Source organism: Amblyraja radiata, chromosome 20 (assembly GCF_010909765.2).
Source record: "Amblyraja radiata isolate CabotCenter1 chromosome 20, sAmbRad1.1.pri, whole genome shotgun sequence".
Lineage (NCBI taxonomy): Eukaryota > Metazoa > Chordata > Chondrichthyes > Rajiformes > Rajidae > Amblyraja > Amblyraja radiata.
Window position 1 is genome coordinate 29,693,667 of NC_045975.1, and position 19,297 is coordinate 29,712,963.

At 40.6% G+C, this 19,297-nt stretch overlaps 2 protein-coding genes across 3 annotated transcripts in view; one reads left to right on the top strand and one right to left on the bottom strand.

The window, feature by feature from the left end:
• The window catches only part of ptdss2 (phosphatidylserine synthase 2), a 63,139-nt gene extending 57,993 nt beyond the window's left edge, over positions 1-5,146 (top strand). Inside the window, exon 12 of the mRNA XM_033039176.1 lies at positions 2,010-5,146. Within this exon, the coding sequence (XP_032895067.1) occupies positions 2,010-2,151 (142 nt within the window). The 3' untranslated portion in view covers positions 2,152-5,146. The remainder of the gene's footprint in view (positions 1-2,009) is intronic.
• Positions 5,147-9,560: 4,414 nt separating this feature from the next.
• The window catches only part of trpm5 (transient receptor potential cation channel subfamily M member 5), a 65,662-nt gene continuing 55,925 nt past the window's right edge, over positions 9,561-19,297 (bottom strand). For both annotated transcript variants that reach the window (XM_033039178.1, XM_033039177.1), the window contains exons 23-26: positions 15,425-15,557; positions 14,113-14,185; positions 12,980-13,073; positions 9,561-10,820 (exon numbers count right to left, since the gene is read on the bottom strand). In XM_033039178.1, coding sequence (XP_032895069.1) covers positions 10,717-10,820; positions 12,980-13,073; positions 14,113-14,185; positions 15,425-15,557 — 404 coding nt within the window. In that variant the 3' untranslated portion in view covers positions 9,561-10,716. The remainder of the gene's footprint in view (positions 10,821-12,979; positions 13,074-14,112; positions 14,186-15,424; positions 15,558-19,297) is intronic.

Below are 19,297 nucleotides of genomic sequence, written 5' to 3' on the forward strand. Positions count from 1 at the left end.
ATTTTGAAACAACCACTTGGGTTCTGGTTCACCCAGCACCTTTCGAAAATCAAGTTCAGTTTTTTTTTTTTAAATGGCTTAAAGTGGAGAAAATACAAGGGAGATAATAGGAAAATCGTGTTATGGTAGTTTGAAATAAACGAGTCTTGTTAGGCCCATTAGCATCTTTGTAGATTTGCTAGGATGATGTTTTGTAGTGTTTGTTAGCATCCTCTGCTTTGGGTTGCAGCTCTCACACGATTGCAGCTCTCTCTCAGGACAGCTGATAGTGAATTCCAATGGTTCGTGTGGTCAATACCTTTTAACGCACTTTGAGGGAACTCTTCCTTACTTGCAGTCAGGATGACACCCCAACTAAAATAGGCAAGATTGATTTGCCTCCCACTTGGATGCGGAAATAGCAATGTCATGTAAATGAAAGTAGTCATGTTTAGTATTTTGTTGCATATCCTTTGCATGCAATGACTGCTTGAAGTCTGCGATTCGTGGACATCACCAGTTGCTAGGTGTCTTCTCTGGTGATGCTCTGCCAGGCCTGTATTGCAGCCATCTTTAGCTTATGCTTGTTTTGGGGGATAGTCCCCTTCAGTTTTTTCTTCAGCATATAAAAGGCATGCTCAATTGGGTTCAGGTCGGGTGATTGACTTGGCCACTCAAGAATTTACCATTTTTTTAGCTTTGAAAAACTCCTTTGTTGCTTTAGCAGTATGTTTGGGATCATTGTCTTGCTGTAGAATGAACCGCTGGCCAATAAGTTTTGAGGCATTTGTTTGAACTTGAGCAGATAGGATGTGTCTATACACTTCAGAATTCATTATGCTACTGCCATCAGCAATTGTATCATCAATGAAGATAAGTGAGCCATTTCCTTCAGCAGCCATACACGCCCAGGCCATAACACCCCCACCACCGTGTTTCACAGATGAGGTGGTATGCTTTGGATCTTGGGCAGTTCCTTCTCTCCTCCATACTTTGCTCTCGCCATCACTCTGATATGTTAATCTTCGTCTCATCTGCCCACAAGACCTTTTTCCAGAACTGTGGTTGCTCTTTTAAGTACTTCTTGGCAAACTGTAACCTGGCCATCCTATTTTTGCAGCTAACCAGTGGTTTGCATCTTGCAGTGTAGCCTCTGTATTTCTGTTCATGAAGTCTTCTGCGGACAGTGGTCATTGACAAATCCAAACCTGACTGCTGAAGAGTGTTTCTGATCTGTCGGACAGGTGCTTGGGGATTGTTCTTTATTATAGGGAGAGTTCTTCTGTCATCAGCTGTGGAGGTCTTCCTTGGCCTGCCAGTCCCTTTGCGATTAGTAAGCTCACCAGTGCTCTCTTTCTTCTTAATGATGTTCCAAACAGTTGATTTTGGTAAGCCTAAGGTTTGGCTGATGTCTTGAACAGTTTTATTCTTGTTTCTCAGTCTCATAATGGCTTCTTTGACTTTCATTGGCACAACTTTGGTCCTCGTTGATAAACAGCAATATACGTTTCCAAAGGTGATGGAAAGACTGGAGGAAAGACTATGTGCTCAGAGCTCTCTTATACTTGCATTAAGGAGGCAATTAAACACACCTGAGCAATTACAAACACCCGTGAAGCCATGTGTCCCAAACATTATGGTGCCCTGAAATGCGGGGGACTATGTATAAACACAGCTGTAATTTCTACATGGTGAAGCCAAAATGTATAAAAATAGCCTTTATTAAAATCTGACAATGTGCACTTTAACCACATGTGATTTTTTTTCTATTACAAATCTCAAATTGTGGAGTACAGAGGCAAATAAATAAATGATGGGTGTTTGTCCCAAACATTATGGAGGACACTGTATGTAATTATCAGGTGAATCTATTGTGCAAACTTAATTATCAGGTGCATCAATAGTGCAGGCTGGGATTAATCTCACCCGTGTAAATGATCTTATAGTTCACATATGTCAGTGACACTAGAACTATCACAGCAGAAGATGACCCATGTGTATAATAATTGTAACCATGCTATTTCCAACAGGAATATCACGTTGCGATGGAAGGAAACCAGACTTCAAAAACAAGACAAGGCAAATGAAAAGGAAAAAGTGGGCAATGGCAATGCAAACCCTTTTATAAAAAGCAAGCATAATGCCAGTGATGCAAGGCAAAGGAAATGTTGAATGTTGTGAAGTAGGAACACTGACAACTATGTACCATCAACAGAACTGCAAGAACGAGTTTCTCCATTGGGTAACAACAATGACACTCCAGTTGTTGGCTGATATATACATTTGTTACATTCACTGGGTGTTTAGTGCTGCAAAATCAATATATTAAGCTAACTATATCATAATTTCATGAAACTAAACCTGGCCAATGTACAATATTTTGGATCAATGTTTCTTACACTACTTGCCAACTTACAGTTGTACAGACTAGTTCTAATCACCCAGAGGTTTGTTTAAGCTCTAAAATAGCATGCGAATGTGGATTATGATCTAATCACTAACTTGGTTATCTCTTGCGAAGGATTTAACTTATTCCTTTAGTGGAATTGTGAAGTGGCCAGCACTGTTGGATCTAGGAGACAATTCAGGCTTCCATGCCTAATACTTATCAAAAAAAAAACTGCATTCAACCTAGAATGCCCTGGCAACCTGATGTGATTCTGAATGTTGCTGGTTATTTAGTGGTAGAATTGCACTGAAACGGCAAATATTTTTAGCTTTATTGCAAGCTGTTAAATTAGTTCAACCTTTGATCCATAAGTATCCAATTATGCAATTGGATACCTGGCTGCATCTAACACTGCTGGCCAGTGTTTTGTAAGAAAACTTCTTCCTTATAATGCATTGAAAATTTTGGCATCTTTGTAAAAACATTTTTGTTTTCATGAAATTACGGCTTTCAAATCCTTCAGCAATAGTGACCATGGTTTTGAATTCTTAAAGCCATGGTTATATATATGTCATATATACTGTCATTTCATCCAGGAATTTGAATCACATGTTTTTATACTTGGAGTTAACTTATAAAATAGTATGGGGTTTTTTCTAGTATGCTTCCTTATGCCATTTTTTTAAGAAGCTGTTGATTGTTTTCTCTGAACAATGGGTGCAGGATGGAGTGGGGGAAAAGCAAAAACATGTACAGCGCTAAATTTTGAGTTAACTAAAGTTATCTGAAGCATTTTGTTTTGAAATATCAAGACTGTTGTGTTTTGTCTATAGATTATGAAAATTATATTTGGTTTTATAAGCTAAGAGGCCTTGTGAGAAGAATATGGTTAAATGAAGTGTTGGACATGCTCACTTTAGAGTAGTGCTCTGTGTACAGTGAAATACTTGGAGGGTGCATATTACTGTCAGATTTTATAGCCATGGTGGATTCATTCTTTTCTGATTTAAATGAAGTGTAGATCCCTAGATTTTGTATGGCGCACAAAATCATAGGAATCTAAGCAATAAGAATGTGTTTTCAAAGAAAATAACCTACTTTAGCCTGCAGTTTCCTGAACAACGTGCTACTTAATGTGAGGGTATTGATTGCTAGCTATATCACCTCTCATTCAGAGGTATCATCTTCTTGATATTATTTCCCTTTCTTCCATTGCCTGTAATAAATAGGATACTGAAGTAGAAAAGTAACCCTTCACTGTTGAAATGTATCTCTTAAGGCTGTGCTATCCAACTTCCCTCAGTTGTAAAATAAGCCCACAGTCAAAGTGGTATTGAAATATTTTATTGCAACCCATGGCTGGAAGGTAATCTTATTCCTGAAGAAAATACATGCTACCAAGCTGATCCTTTGGCTGGTATCCCTGCCCCCATGTAATGTGAACTGCTTTTCAGGTGATCATCATTATATTACCCTTCTCCTCACTACAAAATACCTTATTCTGAGAAGTTGGTCTTCCCTGAGATTATGATCTATTTGTGATATAAACAGTTGAGGCTTTGAAAAATTGCCTCCAGTTTAGGCGGTGAATGGACAGATTATCTTGCTCTGAATTAAGCTTGTCCATGCTTCATTATGATGTACTAGTAGAACCTGAATGTTATTGACATCAATTCCAATTCTCAGGAAATCCACGTTATTTTTCTAAGCTTTTGTAACTATTGTCGTATCTGTTGAATTGCTGATGTTTGTAATTACAACTTCAGTGGACTTGATTTGCATTTACATTGTTTCTGAGCACTGAAAATTCCTTCCTAGAAAATATCTTTCATTTAAACTAATTGCTAATAATGTTCATTGTTATATTTGATTAATGTGAAAATCTTCCTTTACTGTATGGTAAACTTCAAATCTGAAGTTTGTACATAATGCTTTTTTCAGTTTTCCAATAGTAGGTGGGTTTCTTGACTTTGGGAATTTATGAAAATCATATTTTTAATGGTACAGGCAGGTATAAATATTTGGGACCATCTTTCAGATATAATGCTAATGCGTGAAGATTGTGTCGATCGAGGGAGTTGAAGAGAGGTAGTTAAATTAGCCATTGAGGACTAGAATTTCATAGTATTCAAATCTTTGTAAAGAAATATCGAGTTTAAAGTAATAAAATGTGGGTTTCTAATTAGATTATCAGAACTGGGAATACAATAGGAAAGCATAATTGTGTTCATTGACAGTCCTCTCCCGCTCCATCTCATTTGGCTGTGGAGCACTTACATCCTCTACCAATTGGCAAGTGATTTGGTTATAAAAATGCTGCTGTAGTTCTCAAAAAGTTAACAACTTAGTCTGCCCAAGCAATGTGGAGTGAAACAGTACTGAACATAAGGTGCCATGCTGGGGATGCAGATATGTTGGGATGCTGGACAAAGTGCCTAAATGTAGCCACTGTCCCTCTTGGCCCTTAAAACGCACCTTCAGTACTCTTTCCATATGTGCACAGAAGTACATCATAACCATTTACTAAGCTGCATTATTAATGGGCTGTTTTGATTTATATTATTATACTTACACTTTAAATCATTTTGAGGTACAAACTTAATCCTGATCCTTTATATAATTTTCCCATTATTAATAATATCCTTATTACTAATGTATAATCTCTTGAAAACATGGATAGTTTTATGAATATTTTTACATTGTGATGCTCATCTCAACTGGTCTGAAGAATTGATTGTGGGAATATATTCTAAATAAACTGGAATATATTAGATTAACTTTGCTTCTATTGCAGTTACTGAGATTTTGTTTTGAAAAGCTTACTGGATATATTTATTAACAGCTGTATGACTTTTCTGTTTCAAGTGTTTCTTGCAAGTGTTATTCGATTGACCACTGAACAAAGTATGTTAATACCTCAAGTGCTCTTAACGAGTTTCTATTCTCTATTGGTAAACCCCGGTGCCCTTTGCTGCTAGTTCTATAAACCAAGTGTGTTACAATAATGTGTCACCAGTGTGCTTCTGCATTGCTGTTGGTGTCTATTCTGCTCCCATGAAGGATCAAAATAATTTGTTGTGGGGATTAAATTAAGTTTTAAAAAAAATTTTACTAGTATATCATATCACTAACATTGCCATTTGCACCAATTTGTTTGTACTTTGGCACTTATTAGGGTGCTGTGCCAGGCTGATTAGCCCAATTTATTGTAGTTTAATGCACTATCTCCAGGGACTGACATTTGTGAAAGGAATTGGAGCACTGTTGTAAAAGGTGTACACCTTTTAGATGAGCCATTAAACCAAAGCACATTTGAACCCCTCTCTTTGGTGGGGTTAAGAGCTAATGTAGGTTTATTTGCAGAAGAGCAAAGGGGTTTATTATTCTGATCGCTAATTATTCTGCAACTGACATCTTAAACGTTGATTTGATAATTTATCTAGTTGCTGACTGGGACCTAGTGTGCAAATTACCTGCTGCAGTTCCAAGATCACAGGAGAAGATCCAGGTTCTTGGCACATGGTGAAATGCGTGCATTTTTATGGATGTTTTATATGTGAACATAGTATATTTATTAATGTAGAATCAGTGTTCTTGCATTTATACGGGTTCTAATCAACGTGTCACTGCTAAAGACTAGAAGTGGTTCGTTTCCAAGTACAAGTCGTCATGGAAGACTGAATTATGGTCATGGCTTAGGTACTAGCTCTTACATTGCCTAGTGACTAGGTCACTTTAATGCTTTCGAGCATTAATCTGAAACTGGAATAAACACTTGAAACCAGCTTGTAATCAGAAGTCTTTTCCTGTCACAACACTGGGTAATGATGATTTGACAGCTAAAATCATAGCACCATATTATAAGCAGTGTATTATGTGAAATAGTTGCTCTTTTCCTGCCAGTCCAGCTTGCAAAGCAGTCCAACCCGGTGGAACATGGTATAATCTTCTCTCCAGGTTCAATGATTGATTGAGGTTTGTGCAAAATAGCTATCTGTTTCCTAACATTCACTGTGAATTTGGCACGCTTCTGGTGAAGTATTTCTTTCAGTTAACATATAATATATATAAATTACGGTACTGCAATCTATCTAGGTTGTGGTGTGTTACTTGCATATTGTAATAATGAAATTTCAAAGATCTATCGCGGAGGATGCTTTAGATCAAATAATCTTTGACCTTCCCAATTTATTGATGTCTTATCTGGGTAATTCACTGGCCTTTCCGTTCCTCCCTTGTCTTTGCAGTTCTTATTAAATGAAAGTACCACATTAGCCACCCTCCAGTCTTCCACTACCTCAACCTTTCCCTCAGCTAACAATGAACCATTCTACATTTTCTTGATCAGCATGTGCTTTGATCTGTCATTTTCACACCTTGCCCTTCCATATCTCTAATCTCCCTTTCCCCAGACTCTCAGTCTGAAGAAGGGTCTCAACCCAAAACGTCACCCATTCCTTCTCTCCAAAGATACTGCCTGTCCTGCTGAGTTACTCCAGCATTTTGTGCCCATCTTTCTGCCCTATCCAATCCCTGAGCACTGTGACGGTCTCAGTCGATGTTGGGAAATATAATATCATCAAGTATTATGACCCCTATTCCAAAAATTATCTCCCTACATTTGTCTAATTCCACTGGCTGTTGGGAGGCCTAAAGTATAACCCCATCAAAGTAATCACCCACCCCTCTCCAAATAATCTCCAAATTCTACCCATGTAGCCTCTGGATGTTCCCCAGGCATATCCTCTTTCGTCATATTCTCCGTGATCAAAATCACAATTATCCCCCCCTCTCCTGCTCTCACTTTGATCCTGTCTGTAAGCATCTCTACCCTGGAACATTGAGCTGCCAGTCTTGCCCTTCCCTCAAGTGTGTTAGTCGAATGGCTGTAATATCACAATCCCATATGACTGAGCTCATCCGCCTTACCTGTCAAATCAGAATTTTTCACAATAAGTTTTGAGTCTTAGATTATATGTGTTTATACCATCTAGCTCTTGCCGTGGCTCATAATGGTGACCCGGTCAAAAGGCAAACATGGTCATGTTAGATGTGCAGGTTTCCGGATCATTTCTTTTGCACATCACCTTTGCCTTTAATATAAATTCTTGGCATCATCTCAAGTTAAAAGGTGGGTTTCACAGGATCTGGTTCCTGGATCATTTTACAAGTTTAAAGATTCTGTCATATCTCTGGGAAGCTGAACAATGTTATACTTGGTCCTGAATGCCATTTTGATGAGTGTTCCAATTTAGTTACAAAATGTAAGCTTCAGAATATTCAGTTATTGGCAAAGAGTAGAGAGATTTAGTGCAAGGTTCACAACGTCACACCTATATTTGATGTTGGTTTATAAAAATCTTAGGGGAAAGCTAATGAGACTGGAGAAGTACAATATGAAAATATTAGGATTCTATATGGCGTGATGGGATAAAAAGACAAAATAAATTGGAAGAATTAGGTCTCTATTAAAACAACTCAAAAGGTGCAGTCATTGAGTAACACAACGACGAAATGGGTCCATCGGCCCAACTCATCCAGGCTGACCAAAATGCCCATCTAATCTAATCCCATTTGACCACGTTAGGCCCATGTTCCTCTAAACCTTTCCAGTCCATGTAGTTGTCCAAATGTCTTTTAGATGTTATTTTATCTGCCTCGCCCACATTTTCTCCTTTGAAATACATGCCATTCTGTGTGGAGATGTTGCCTGACAGGTCCCTTTTTAAATCTTTCTCCTCAATTTAAATATATGCCCTCTAGTTCTTGACTCTTTCTCCTTCCCTGTACATTCACCTTTTCCCCTCATGATTTTATATACTCCTGTAAGGTTGCCCCTCAGTCTCCTACTCTCCTAAAATAAAATTGTTGTCTGCTTAGCCTTGCCCTATAACTCAGACCCTTGTCCTCACATCACTCTTGTTAATCCTCTTTGCTTTCTTTTCAGCTTAATGTGTCTTTCCGATAGCAGGACAACTAAAACAACAACATAACATCCCAGCTTCTATATTCAGTGTCCTGACTGATGAAGGGCAGCATGCCAAACATCACCACCATCACCCATCTACTTGTGACACCATTTTACCTAGTTGCACTTTTGCTCTTAAATTGTTATTTTTTTATTTAGAAAAAAAAGCACAATACATTATTGGATTATCAGTACAAGCAAACTTTTATTTCAATACTAGAACAAGTGGGACCCGTTGGGTCCCTATCACACGGGAAGCCCGGTCCCCCAACGCAATATTCCACCACTCATCCATAGCTCCCAACTGCGCAGAGGTGGCTCAGTTCCCCTTACCCCCCAGCACTCCCTCCCCCTCTTCACCCTGCCTTTTTTTAAACTTAAAAAAAAAAATCCGATTGCACTTGCTGCCAGGACTCAGTGTTCTGTGATACGCAACATTGTAAAGGGCAGGGCCAGCAATTGGATTTTCATTTTTTACTATGAGAAATTAAGTGAAAAGTTAAATTTGTAAAGTTTAAAATGTGAATAACTTGTAAAATATAATATCAATCTGACCAAAACTTGATACAACACGCCACAGGACAATGGTAAGGTGGTCCAAAATTGTATTGTATCGTGTACCGTTTTGCCGTTATTCAGGGCATGACTCACAGACAGACACGCAAACTCACAAACAAGATGAGAGATATATATAGATAGATTACATTACAACTCAATCCTACAATGTAACAGTAAACAATGTGTACAAACGTAATTGACAGATGTAGTAATGCAGGTGCAAATTTGCAATTTAAGGTCATGTGATAGCAGAATTAGGCCATTCGGCCCATCAAGTCTACTCCGCCATTCAATTACTCCGCTGATCTATCTCTGGCCTTCTCCTCATAACCCCTGACACCCGTACTAATCAAGAATCTATCCTTGCCTTAAAAATATCCATTGATTTGGCCGATTTGGCCTCCACAGCCGTGTCTGGCAAATAATTCCACAGACTAAATAAAGAAATTCCTCGGTAGACAAAAATGCTGGAAAAAATCAGTGGGTGAGGCAGCATCTATGGAGCGAAGGAAATAGGCAACGTTTCGGTCTGAGATCTTTCTTCAATTCCTCATCTCCTTCCTTAAGGAACGTCCTTTAATTCTGAGGCTATGACCTCTGGTGTAAGACTCCCACTAGTGGAAACATCCTCTCCACATCCACTCTATCCAAGTCTTTCAATATTTGGTAAGTTTCAATGAAGTCCCTTCCCCCCAACCCCCCCACATCCTTCTAAACTCCAGCGAGTGCAGGCCCAGTGCTGTCAAACGGTATTTAATGGAATGGCTTAGATTTTCATCACGGCCGTGCAATAATCTTTGTGACAGCTAACACCGAAACTGCCTTTGTATTTGATAAATGACAAATCAATTTGTGTCCTACAATATTACTTGGATGTGCATTTGACCATTAGGGTGAAAATAATAGTTGGGCAGGAACGTGGAAGAAGCAGAGGAACAGGCACAACTTTGTCGTATGGCGGTGCTGGCTTTGAAGGGCTGCCTGGGCCATACTAATTATGTTCTTAAATAAGACCAGCACAATTACATGCAGCAAGTTCCCAGAAATAACCCTGAAAATAATAAGCAATTTAGTTGCTTGATGTTGGCATACAAGGAAAACTGGATTGCCTGCGATCGTTAATGAGGAACTTTTGGGGCAGGACCCAGGGGAAACAATGGATTTTGGGGAGAAAGTAAAACTGGGTCGTGCGGGGCTGCGGAATGATAATGTTGGAGACTGGGGGCAGGAGAGGGCAGAAACAATGGGTCTGCCATGAACTGCCACTATATTTAATGAACTATGTTTAATTTCTCTCTTTGGAATTTTTTTTGCCAGCTTAGCACAACAGCAGTACTGTCCTGCAAAGTTGGTCTAGGTATTCAAGTCATGCAGTGGGGAGAGGTACTAGAATTTTCGAAGATGAATCAACCTGAGGCTTAAAAGTGTTAAAGTACTTTATATAGCCATTGTGTGAGAGGTTCGCTTGTCACTTTGATTGTCACCTTGCGAAACAATGCCCAAAATAAATATTTACTCTAGCAAAAGTTGAAAACTATAGTAAATTATTTTAGTTGTGTGATCCGGATTACATTTTGACCAGTGAGCCTCAGCCCTGACTGAGTGTATCAATGATCTGATATGTATGCCAGTCGCTACTGGAAGATATGATTGTTCGCTCTTCATTTTCCTTTACTTATCCAAAAAGCTACAACTTAGTTTCCCAGATTAAAATTCAAGTTTAAAATGTGTATTTTTTTGACGCAGTTGTTGCCAAAGCGGGCAAAGATTAATGCTCGTGAAATATTCATTCATTATTATTCTCTGTTCCAGAGTGGTTTCCTTAGTTATCGATGTAGGGCATGGCCATTGCTTCAGTGTCCACTGGGCAGTCAGTAACGTCTGCTGGTTGTTTCTTGTAGACTGGAATGGGAGAATCTGCAGGGGCTGGAAAGCGGGACAAGAGAAAAGGTGTTTACTCTAATTGCTATGACATACCGAATAACTGGAAGAATGAATTTTAAATGATTGTTAACACTCAAAATGGAAGGATATAGGACTCTTTGATTTCAAATGAATGTATATAGATACCAGAAGTTGTATATCTAAATGCTGGACTAACTCAGTGGGACAGGCAGCGTCTCGGGGAGAAGGAATGGGTGGCCTGTCCCGCTGAGTTAGTCCAATATTTTGTGTCTATATTCGGTTTAAACCTGTATCTGCAGTTCCTTCCTACACATCAGAGGTTGTAAATATCTATATCCAAAATTCTGGGCCTAAAATCCATAGGTCTGTATAAACACAGAAGATCCATTGTTCCATGTTGAGAAACAAACTTCAGTAAAGGGCTTACACTGTTTGTAAGTGTACTGTCCAGTGAAACAAATACTCATTGTTGTACAGCACAGAAACGGGCCTTTTAGCCAACCATGCCCATTCCAACCTTTTAGCCCATCTGCACTAATCCAATTTGCCTGCATTAAGTGCATATCCAAGGGCTTACTTAATCAATTGCCTGTAAGTGTTTGGTTTGCAAAAATGGAGTCGTTTTTAGTTCTGTGTTCTATATAGAGCTGCGGATCACTATCAGTATATTAAGCAGGTCTGTTCAAGCTATTCAGCATTTCTTGAATCGCTGCCCTCATCACATCCTGAGATAAATGCTTAGTGAGTGTCATGTGTTGGCACATGATGACTGTGTCAGGGTTGTTTAATGTTTTCAATCAGAACTCAATTTTCATCACTTATGTTACTGCTTTCCGTGTCTCACAGTACTTTGTCCCATTTTCTATTTCTGTCTGAGCAATGGTTTGGCAGTAAATATGCTGTAGTCTCAGAAACACCCTCAGCGACCTTGATCACATCATCTCCCACTCAGCCTTCCAGTTCTTCTGATTCCATTGCATTCATTTGGATGACAACACTTTTCACCCCAGTGCTTCCAGTAATTTAAATTTTCTCCCCACCCTTCCCAGTTCTGATCAGGTCATAGGCCTTAAATATTTTGTTCAAGAAGGAACTACAAATGCTGGAAAATCGAAGGTAGACAAAAGCGCTGGAGAAACTCAGCTGGTGCGGCAGCATCTATGGAGCCCCGCTGAGTTTCTCCAGCGCTTTTGTCGACCTTAAATATTTAACTCTTTCTCTGCCAACGCTTGCTGCCTGATCGGCCAAGAACCTTCGTTTAAAATGTTATTTCATATTCCCAGTGATTTTTTTAACAAAGACGTTTCAATTAGTATTAGGTCGTCCAAACGTAAAGTAGATTACTGCATCTTCTGCAAGAGACCTGAAATATATGGAGTGAAGTTAGTTTAGAGATACAGCATGGAAACAGGCCCTTTACCCCACCGGGTCCATGTCGACAGTTTACAGAGGCCAATTTACATACAAACCTGCACATCTTTGGAATGGGGGAGGAAAGCAGAGCATCTGGAGAAAACCCACGCAGTCACAGGAAGAATGTACAATCTCCTTACACCACCTGTAGTCAGGATCGAACCTGCGTCGCTGGTGCTATAAGACAGCAATACTGCGGAACCACCGTGCCAACCATCCACATGATTTTTCAGGAAGCATTTGACAATTGACAATAGGTGCAGGAGTAGGCCATTCGGCCCTTTGAGCCAGCACCGCCATTCAATGTGATAATGGCTGATCATCCCTAATCAGTACCCCGTTCCTGCCTTCTCCCTATATCCCCTGACTCCGCTGTCTTTAAGAGCCCTATCTAGCTCTCTCTTGAAAGGATCCAAAGAGATTGCAGTGGGAACTTCCCACTGCAATCTCTTTGTATCCTCTCTGAATCCGCTTCAGACTAATTGAAGAACATTTTGGTCACTTCACTTTTGGATTCTCATGTTTTCATATCTTAAACTGGAGCACTCTTATTGAAAGTGAATTAAGTCAAAGCATGTCATATCGAGACGTAACTGCCTCAGTTCCCCACGACCCTTGATTCCCTGATCAAACATCTCTTTACACACCAAATGATGCACACAAGCAATGGTTGATTTGAAATTTGCTGACCATGTGAACTCGAAAATTAAATTGGAAGCAACATATATATGGATGCACAAATGTAGCCTCTGATCAAATAGCAGTACCTGCACCACTGGTTGGAGGAGGTCTGTTGCAGTGTAGGTTTTGTTGAATAAAGGATTCAGTCATCCAGGCTAGAACATCACTGCAATATTTAATCTGCAAAAATACCAAGAAATAAACTTGTGCAACTATTATTGAAGCTATATTTAAAAGCATTAGCGCGACTAAAAATTAATCATCGGGGATTTCGATTAAGGAGCTGCAACTGAAAATGTTTGGATGGGTTAATGGAACACGAGTCATGGGGTGGGTACGCAACAAATAGAAACTGCTGAGTGTCCAGAAAGCTTTTGTGGAGAGATAAAGAAATGTAAACAATGAAGTTTTTTTTCCTTTCTCTGAATGCTGACTGCCCTGCTGGGTACTTCCAGCATTGATTTTAATTTCAGATTTCCAGCAGCTGCAGAATTTGTAAACACAAGGAACTGCAGATGCTGGTTTACAACAAAAAAAGTGCTGGAATATTTCAGTGGATCTCTGCAAGACACAAATAGGTGACGTTTCGGGTCGGGCCCTTCATATTTTATTTCTCCGCCTTTTGAAGTGTGTCTTAGGCATCACTACCATACTAATGGTGACGAGCATCACATCAATAGGTTAACTACAAATATAAAACTGAGATGGTGCTAGGTGTAGTTAAGAGCACACTTGTACCAAAATGGAACTGGTATTGTCTGTTAGCACAGACATAGAACATCATCGGGTCATGTTATGTTTAATCTCACATTAGTACTAATTTAAGGTTTCACTAATAGATTTTCACATTTTTTGAAACTAGGTTAATTTGTTGGGTGTGTTTCTGATTGATGGTAGTTGACCTGCTGAGTAAAGTGATGCCAAGCGCAAACAAAATGTTTGTGTCAGAAATCAAAAGTAACATTTTCTTCCCATCTCGCATGGTATCACACTGCCATGTGACAAATGTTGACGCTCTGCTCCACTAATTGAACATTTGGTTAGAGTCCCGTGAAGTAAGTCTCAGCTGATTGTTGCTTAAATATCAATGTGTTCATTACCAAAGCAATAATTGGCACAGTGGCTATATTCCCCATTATTTGCTTATTCAACAAAATGTTAAAATAACAAGAAAACATTGGAAAGGCATGCCATTAGCTCAAAATTATTTTAGACCTACCTTTGTCTCAAGGCTTTCAAGGCGTTTTTCCCTCTCATGAAGTCCATTTACAGATTTAAGTAATGAATCTACCCTAAAAGAAAAAAACAGTCCCATTATGTTAAAGGATATGATGTCCATGGTGATTAAGAACTTATCAAGGTTTAAGGAAGGTAGTTAGCCCAAAAATGGTATCCAGGCCAATTCAAGGAACAGAATGTACACCTTGCTAATGAGCCGCATGAAGTGGATTAGATTTTGAACAGATTCCGCATCATGCAAATCAATTTGAAGATGTAATGGCTGCCACCCAGCTCAGTGAGTAGCTAGTTGCCATATCTGAACAGACTTAGTTTACGTTGATCTAAGCCAATTATCCGACCAGCCCACAAATCTTTTGGGATGTGGGAGGAGACTGTAGCATCTGGAGGAAGCCCATGCTATTACAGGGAGAGCATGCAAACTCCACACAGCAAGAGGTAAGAGTGAGCACGGATAGCTGGAGATGTGATGCAGCAGCTCAATCAATTTGCCACCATACTCCCTGGTCTATGTTCCATCAATGTATCTTCTGCACACATTATTCCGCAGCCTGGAATGTGGCAGTTGGCAGCATTCCCTTATGGACAAATTGTTGTATTGGAAGGCCAGTAAGGTTGGGGCAAACTGAATGGTCGATGTATGCCATTGTTTGCATTCCTGGGAACAGCCTTGGAATAACATTCCTTGGCAACAAGGAACTGCAGGTGCTGGTTTATACCGAAGATAGACACAAAATGCTGGAGTAACTCAGCAAGACAGGTGGCATCTCTGGATAGTAGGAATGGGTGACATTTTTGGTTGAGGTCCTTATTTAGACTGCAGATGCTGGTTTACACAAAAGGACACAGTGCTGGAATAACTTGGTGGATCAGGCAGCATCCCTGGAGAACATAGACCTGCTGAGTTACTACAGCACTTTGTGAGAAGGTTCCTGACCCGAAATGTCACCTATCCATGTTCTCCAGATAGGCTGCCTGACCCACTGAGTTACTCAAACAATTTGTGACTGTCAATAAGGAACTTTGCGTTCTTTTCCAAACATTCTTTGCAAATGCATTGTCCGCAAAGAGGTGGCTGGTTGTCTCATCCTCGCTGCAGCTGTCCAAAAGCAAAGTGCGTTGGGAGTGAGATCCTAGCTGTTCAGGATGGATCTATCTAGGAGGGCCCCTCACACTGCCATCCAGGTGAAGTCTTGGTGTTCGTTGGCGAGATCTTGCAATGATCTATTCTGTCGATGTTTTGTACAAACTGCTTATGGTTAGGAAATGAGTTTTCTTTTCATTAAACTTACTTGGTGGAGGTTTTCTTCAGTCTTTCTGTGCTGCTTTCTCTCTTCCCCTTTTCCAAGTTGGCGAGATAATTTTCTTTTTGTACAGATTCCCAGATCCTGATTTTCTGGTCCAAGCTCTCGGGTAATTTCTTTTCTGGAAGAGATTCACGAAACAAAACATTTGAAGAGTGGCGCTGGGATAATTTAGTTGTTAATTATTTGCTGGAGTTAAGAAGGATGAGGGGCAGATCTTATAGAAACATATCAAATTATAAAAGGACTGGACAAGCTAGATGCAGGAAAAATGTTCCCAATGTTGGGCGAGTCCATAACCAGGGGCCACAGTCTTAGAATATAGGGGAGGTCATTTAAGACTGAGGTGAGAAAAAACTTTTCTCCCAGAGAGTTGTGAATTTATGGAATTCCCTGCCACAGAGGGCAGTGGAGGCCAAATCACTGGATGGATTTAAGAGAGTTAGATAGAGCTCGAGGGGCTAGTGGAGTCAAGAGATATGGGGAGAAGGCAGGCACGGGTTATTCATAGGGGACGATCAGCCATGATCACAATGAATGGTGGTGCTGGCTCGAATGGCCTCCTGCACCTATTTTCAATGTTTCTAAAAGCATTGAGCCATTGTCCATGCATAATTTGCATTCCCCCTCTCTATTCCCACGAAGGGCTGAATCACAGAACAAGGTGCAGGATTATGGTGAGAGATGCAGTGAAGTTCGTAGAACCACAGAGGGTACAGTGGCACAGCTGATAGAGCTGCTGCTTCCCAGTTCCAGCATCCAGGTCAGTCCTGACATCAGTTGCAGATTTTGCGGAGTTTACACATTCTCCCTATAATCTCATGCATTCCCTTTGGGTGCTCCAGTTACGTTCCATGTCCCAAAAAACATGCCATTTGTTAGGGTAATTGGCTGCTACAAAGTGTCACTCTGTGTAGGCTTCAGGTGACATTCAAATGAACATGAACCTCACACAAGGGTATACAGTGGCAAAACACAAAGTGCTGCATCCATGGAGGGAATGGATAGGCAATGTTTTGGGTTGGGATCTTTGACAATAGGTGCAGGAGTAGGCCATTCGGCCCTTCGAGCTAGCACCGCCATTCAATGAGAACATGGCTGATCATCCCCCAATCGGTACCCTGTACCTGCCTTCTCCCCATATCCCCTGACTCCGCTTTCTTTAAGAGCCCTATCTAGCTCTCTCTTGAAAGTATCCAGAGAACCAGCCTTCACCGCCTTGAGGCAGAGAATTCCACAGACTCACAACTCTCTGTGTGAAAAAGTGTTTCCTCATCTCTGTTCTAAATGGCTTACTCCTTATTCTTAAACAGTGGCCTGTAGTTCTGGACTCCCCCAACATCGGGAAGATGTTTCCTGCCTCTAGATTGTCCAAACCCTTAACAATCTTATATGCTTCAATAAGATTCCCTCTCATCCTTCTAAACTCCAGAGTATACAAGCCCAGCCGCTCCATTCTCTCAGCATATGACAGTCCCACCATTCCGGGAATTAACCTTGTAAACCTATGCTGTACTGCCTCAATAGCAATAATGTACTTCCTCAAATTAGTGGACCAAAACTGCACACAATACTCCATGTGTGGTGTTACTAGGGCCCCATCAACTGCAGAAGGACCTCATTGCTCCTATACTCAACTCCTCTTGTTATGAAGGCCAATATACCATTTGCTTTCTTCACTGCCTGCTGTACCTGCATGCTTACTTTCATTGACTGATAAACAAGGACCCCCAGATCCCGTTGTACTTCCCCTTTTCCCAACTTGACACCACTTAGAAAATAATCTGCATTCCTGTTTTTGCTATCAAAGTGGATAACCTCACATTTATCCACATTAAACTGCATCTGCCCACTCACCCAACTTGTCCAAGTCACCCTGCATTCTCATAGCATCCTCCTCACAGTTCACACTGCCACCCAGCTTTGTGTCATCTGCAAATTTGCTAATGAATCCCTTCATCTACATCATTGATGTATATAGTAAATAGTTGCGGTCCCAGCCCCGAGCCTTGCGGCACCCCACTAGCCACTGCCTACCATTCTGAAAGGGACCCGTTAATCCCTACTCTTTGTTTATTGTCTGCCAATCAATTTTCTATCCATGTCAGCACTCTACCCCCAATACCATGTGCCCTCATTTTGCCCACTAATCTCCTATATGGGACCTTATCAAATGTTTTCTGAAAGTCTAGGTGCACTACATCCACTGGCTGTCCCTTGTCCATTTTCCTAGTTACATCCTCAAAAAATTCCAGGAAAGCATGATTTCCACATCGTAAATCCATGCTGACTCAGACCGATCCTTTTACTGCTATACAAAGGTGCCACTATTTCATCTTTTATGATTGACTCCAGCATCTTCCCCATCACCGATGTCAGGCTAACTGGTCTATAATTCCTCGTTTTCTCTCTCCCGCCTTTCTTAAAAAGTGGGATAACATTAGCTACCCTCCAATCCACAGGAACTGATCCTGAATCTATAGAACATTGGAAAATTACCACCAATGCTTCCACGATTTCTAGAGCCACTTCATTAAGTACCCTGGGATGCAGACCATCAGGTCCTGGGGATTTATCAGCCATCAGTCTATCCAACACCATTTCCAGCCTAATGTTGATTTCCTTCAGTTCCTCCATCACCCCAGATCCTCTGGCCATTAGCTCATCAGGAAGATTGTTTGTGTCCTCCTTAGTGAAGACGGATCCAAAGTACCTGTTCAACTCATCTACCATTGTTCCCCATAATAAATTCATCTTTTTCAGTCTTCAAGGGTCCAACTTTGGTCTTAACTATTTTTTTCCTCTTCACATACCTAAAGAAGCTTTTACTATCCTCCTTTATATTCTTGGCTAGCTTACCTTCGTACCTCATGTTTTCTTCCCATGTTGCCTCTTTAGTTACCTTCTCTTGCTCTTTAAACATTACCCAATCCTCTTGCTTCCCGCTCATCTTTGCTACGTTGTACTTCTCTGTTATTTTTATACTGTCCCTGACGTCCCTCATCAGCCACGGTGGCCCCTTACTTCCCTTGGCATCTTCCTGTTTGGAATGAACTGATCCTGCACCTGCTGTACTATTCCCAGAAATTCCTGCCATTGTTGTTCCATTGTCATCCCTGCTAGGGTATCTTTCCAGTCAACTTTGGCCAGCTCCTCCTTTATGGCTCCATAATCCCCTTTATTCAACTGTAACACTGACACCTCCGATTTACCCTTCTCCCTTACCAATAGTAGATTAAACCTGACCATATTATGGTCACTGCCTCCTAATGGCTCCTGAACCTCAAGATCCTTTATCAAATCCGGTTCATTACATAACATTAAATCCAGAATTGCCTTCTCCCTGGTAGGCTCCAATACAAGTTGCTCTAAGAATCCATCACAGAGGCACTCCACAAACTCCCTTTCTTGGGGTCCAGTACCAAACTGATTCTCCCAGTCTACCTGCATGTTGAAATCTCCCATAACAACCGTAGATTTCCTTTACTACATGCCACTTTCAATTCCTGATTCAACTTGCACCCGATATCCAGGCTACTATTTGGGGGCCTGTAGATAAGTTCCATTAGAGTATTTTTACCCTTACAATTCCTTAGTTCTCTCCACACTGATAGAACTTTGTTCAGACTGAAAGGTCATTCTCAGCAGTTTGAAGAAAATTCCAAACACAAAACGTTGCCTATCCATTCCCTCCAGAGATGCTGCCTGACCACTGAGCTACTCCACTACCTGGTGTTTTGCCACATATCCTTTGTGTTTTGTTCAAGATTCAGGCATCGGTAGTTCCTTAATACAGTGGGTCTATCCAGAAAAGCTGATGCTATTGAATCTTACCTTATCGTTATCTTTTTTGATGTTCAG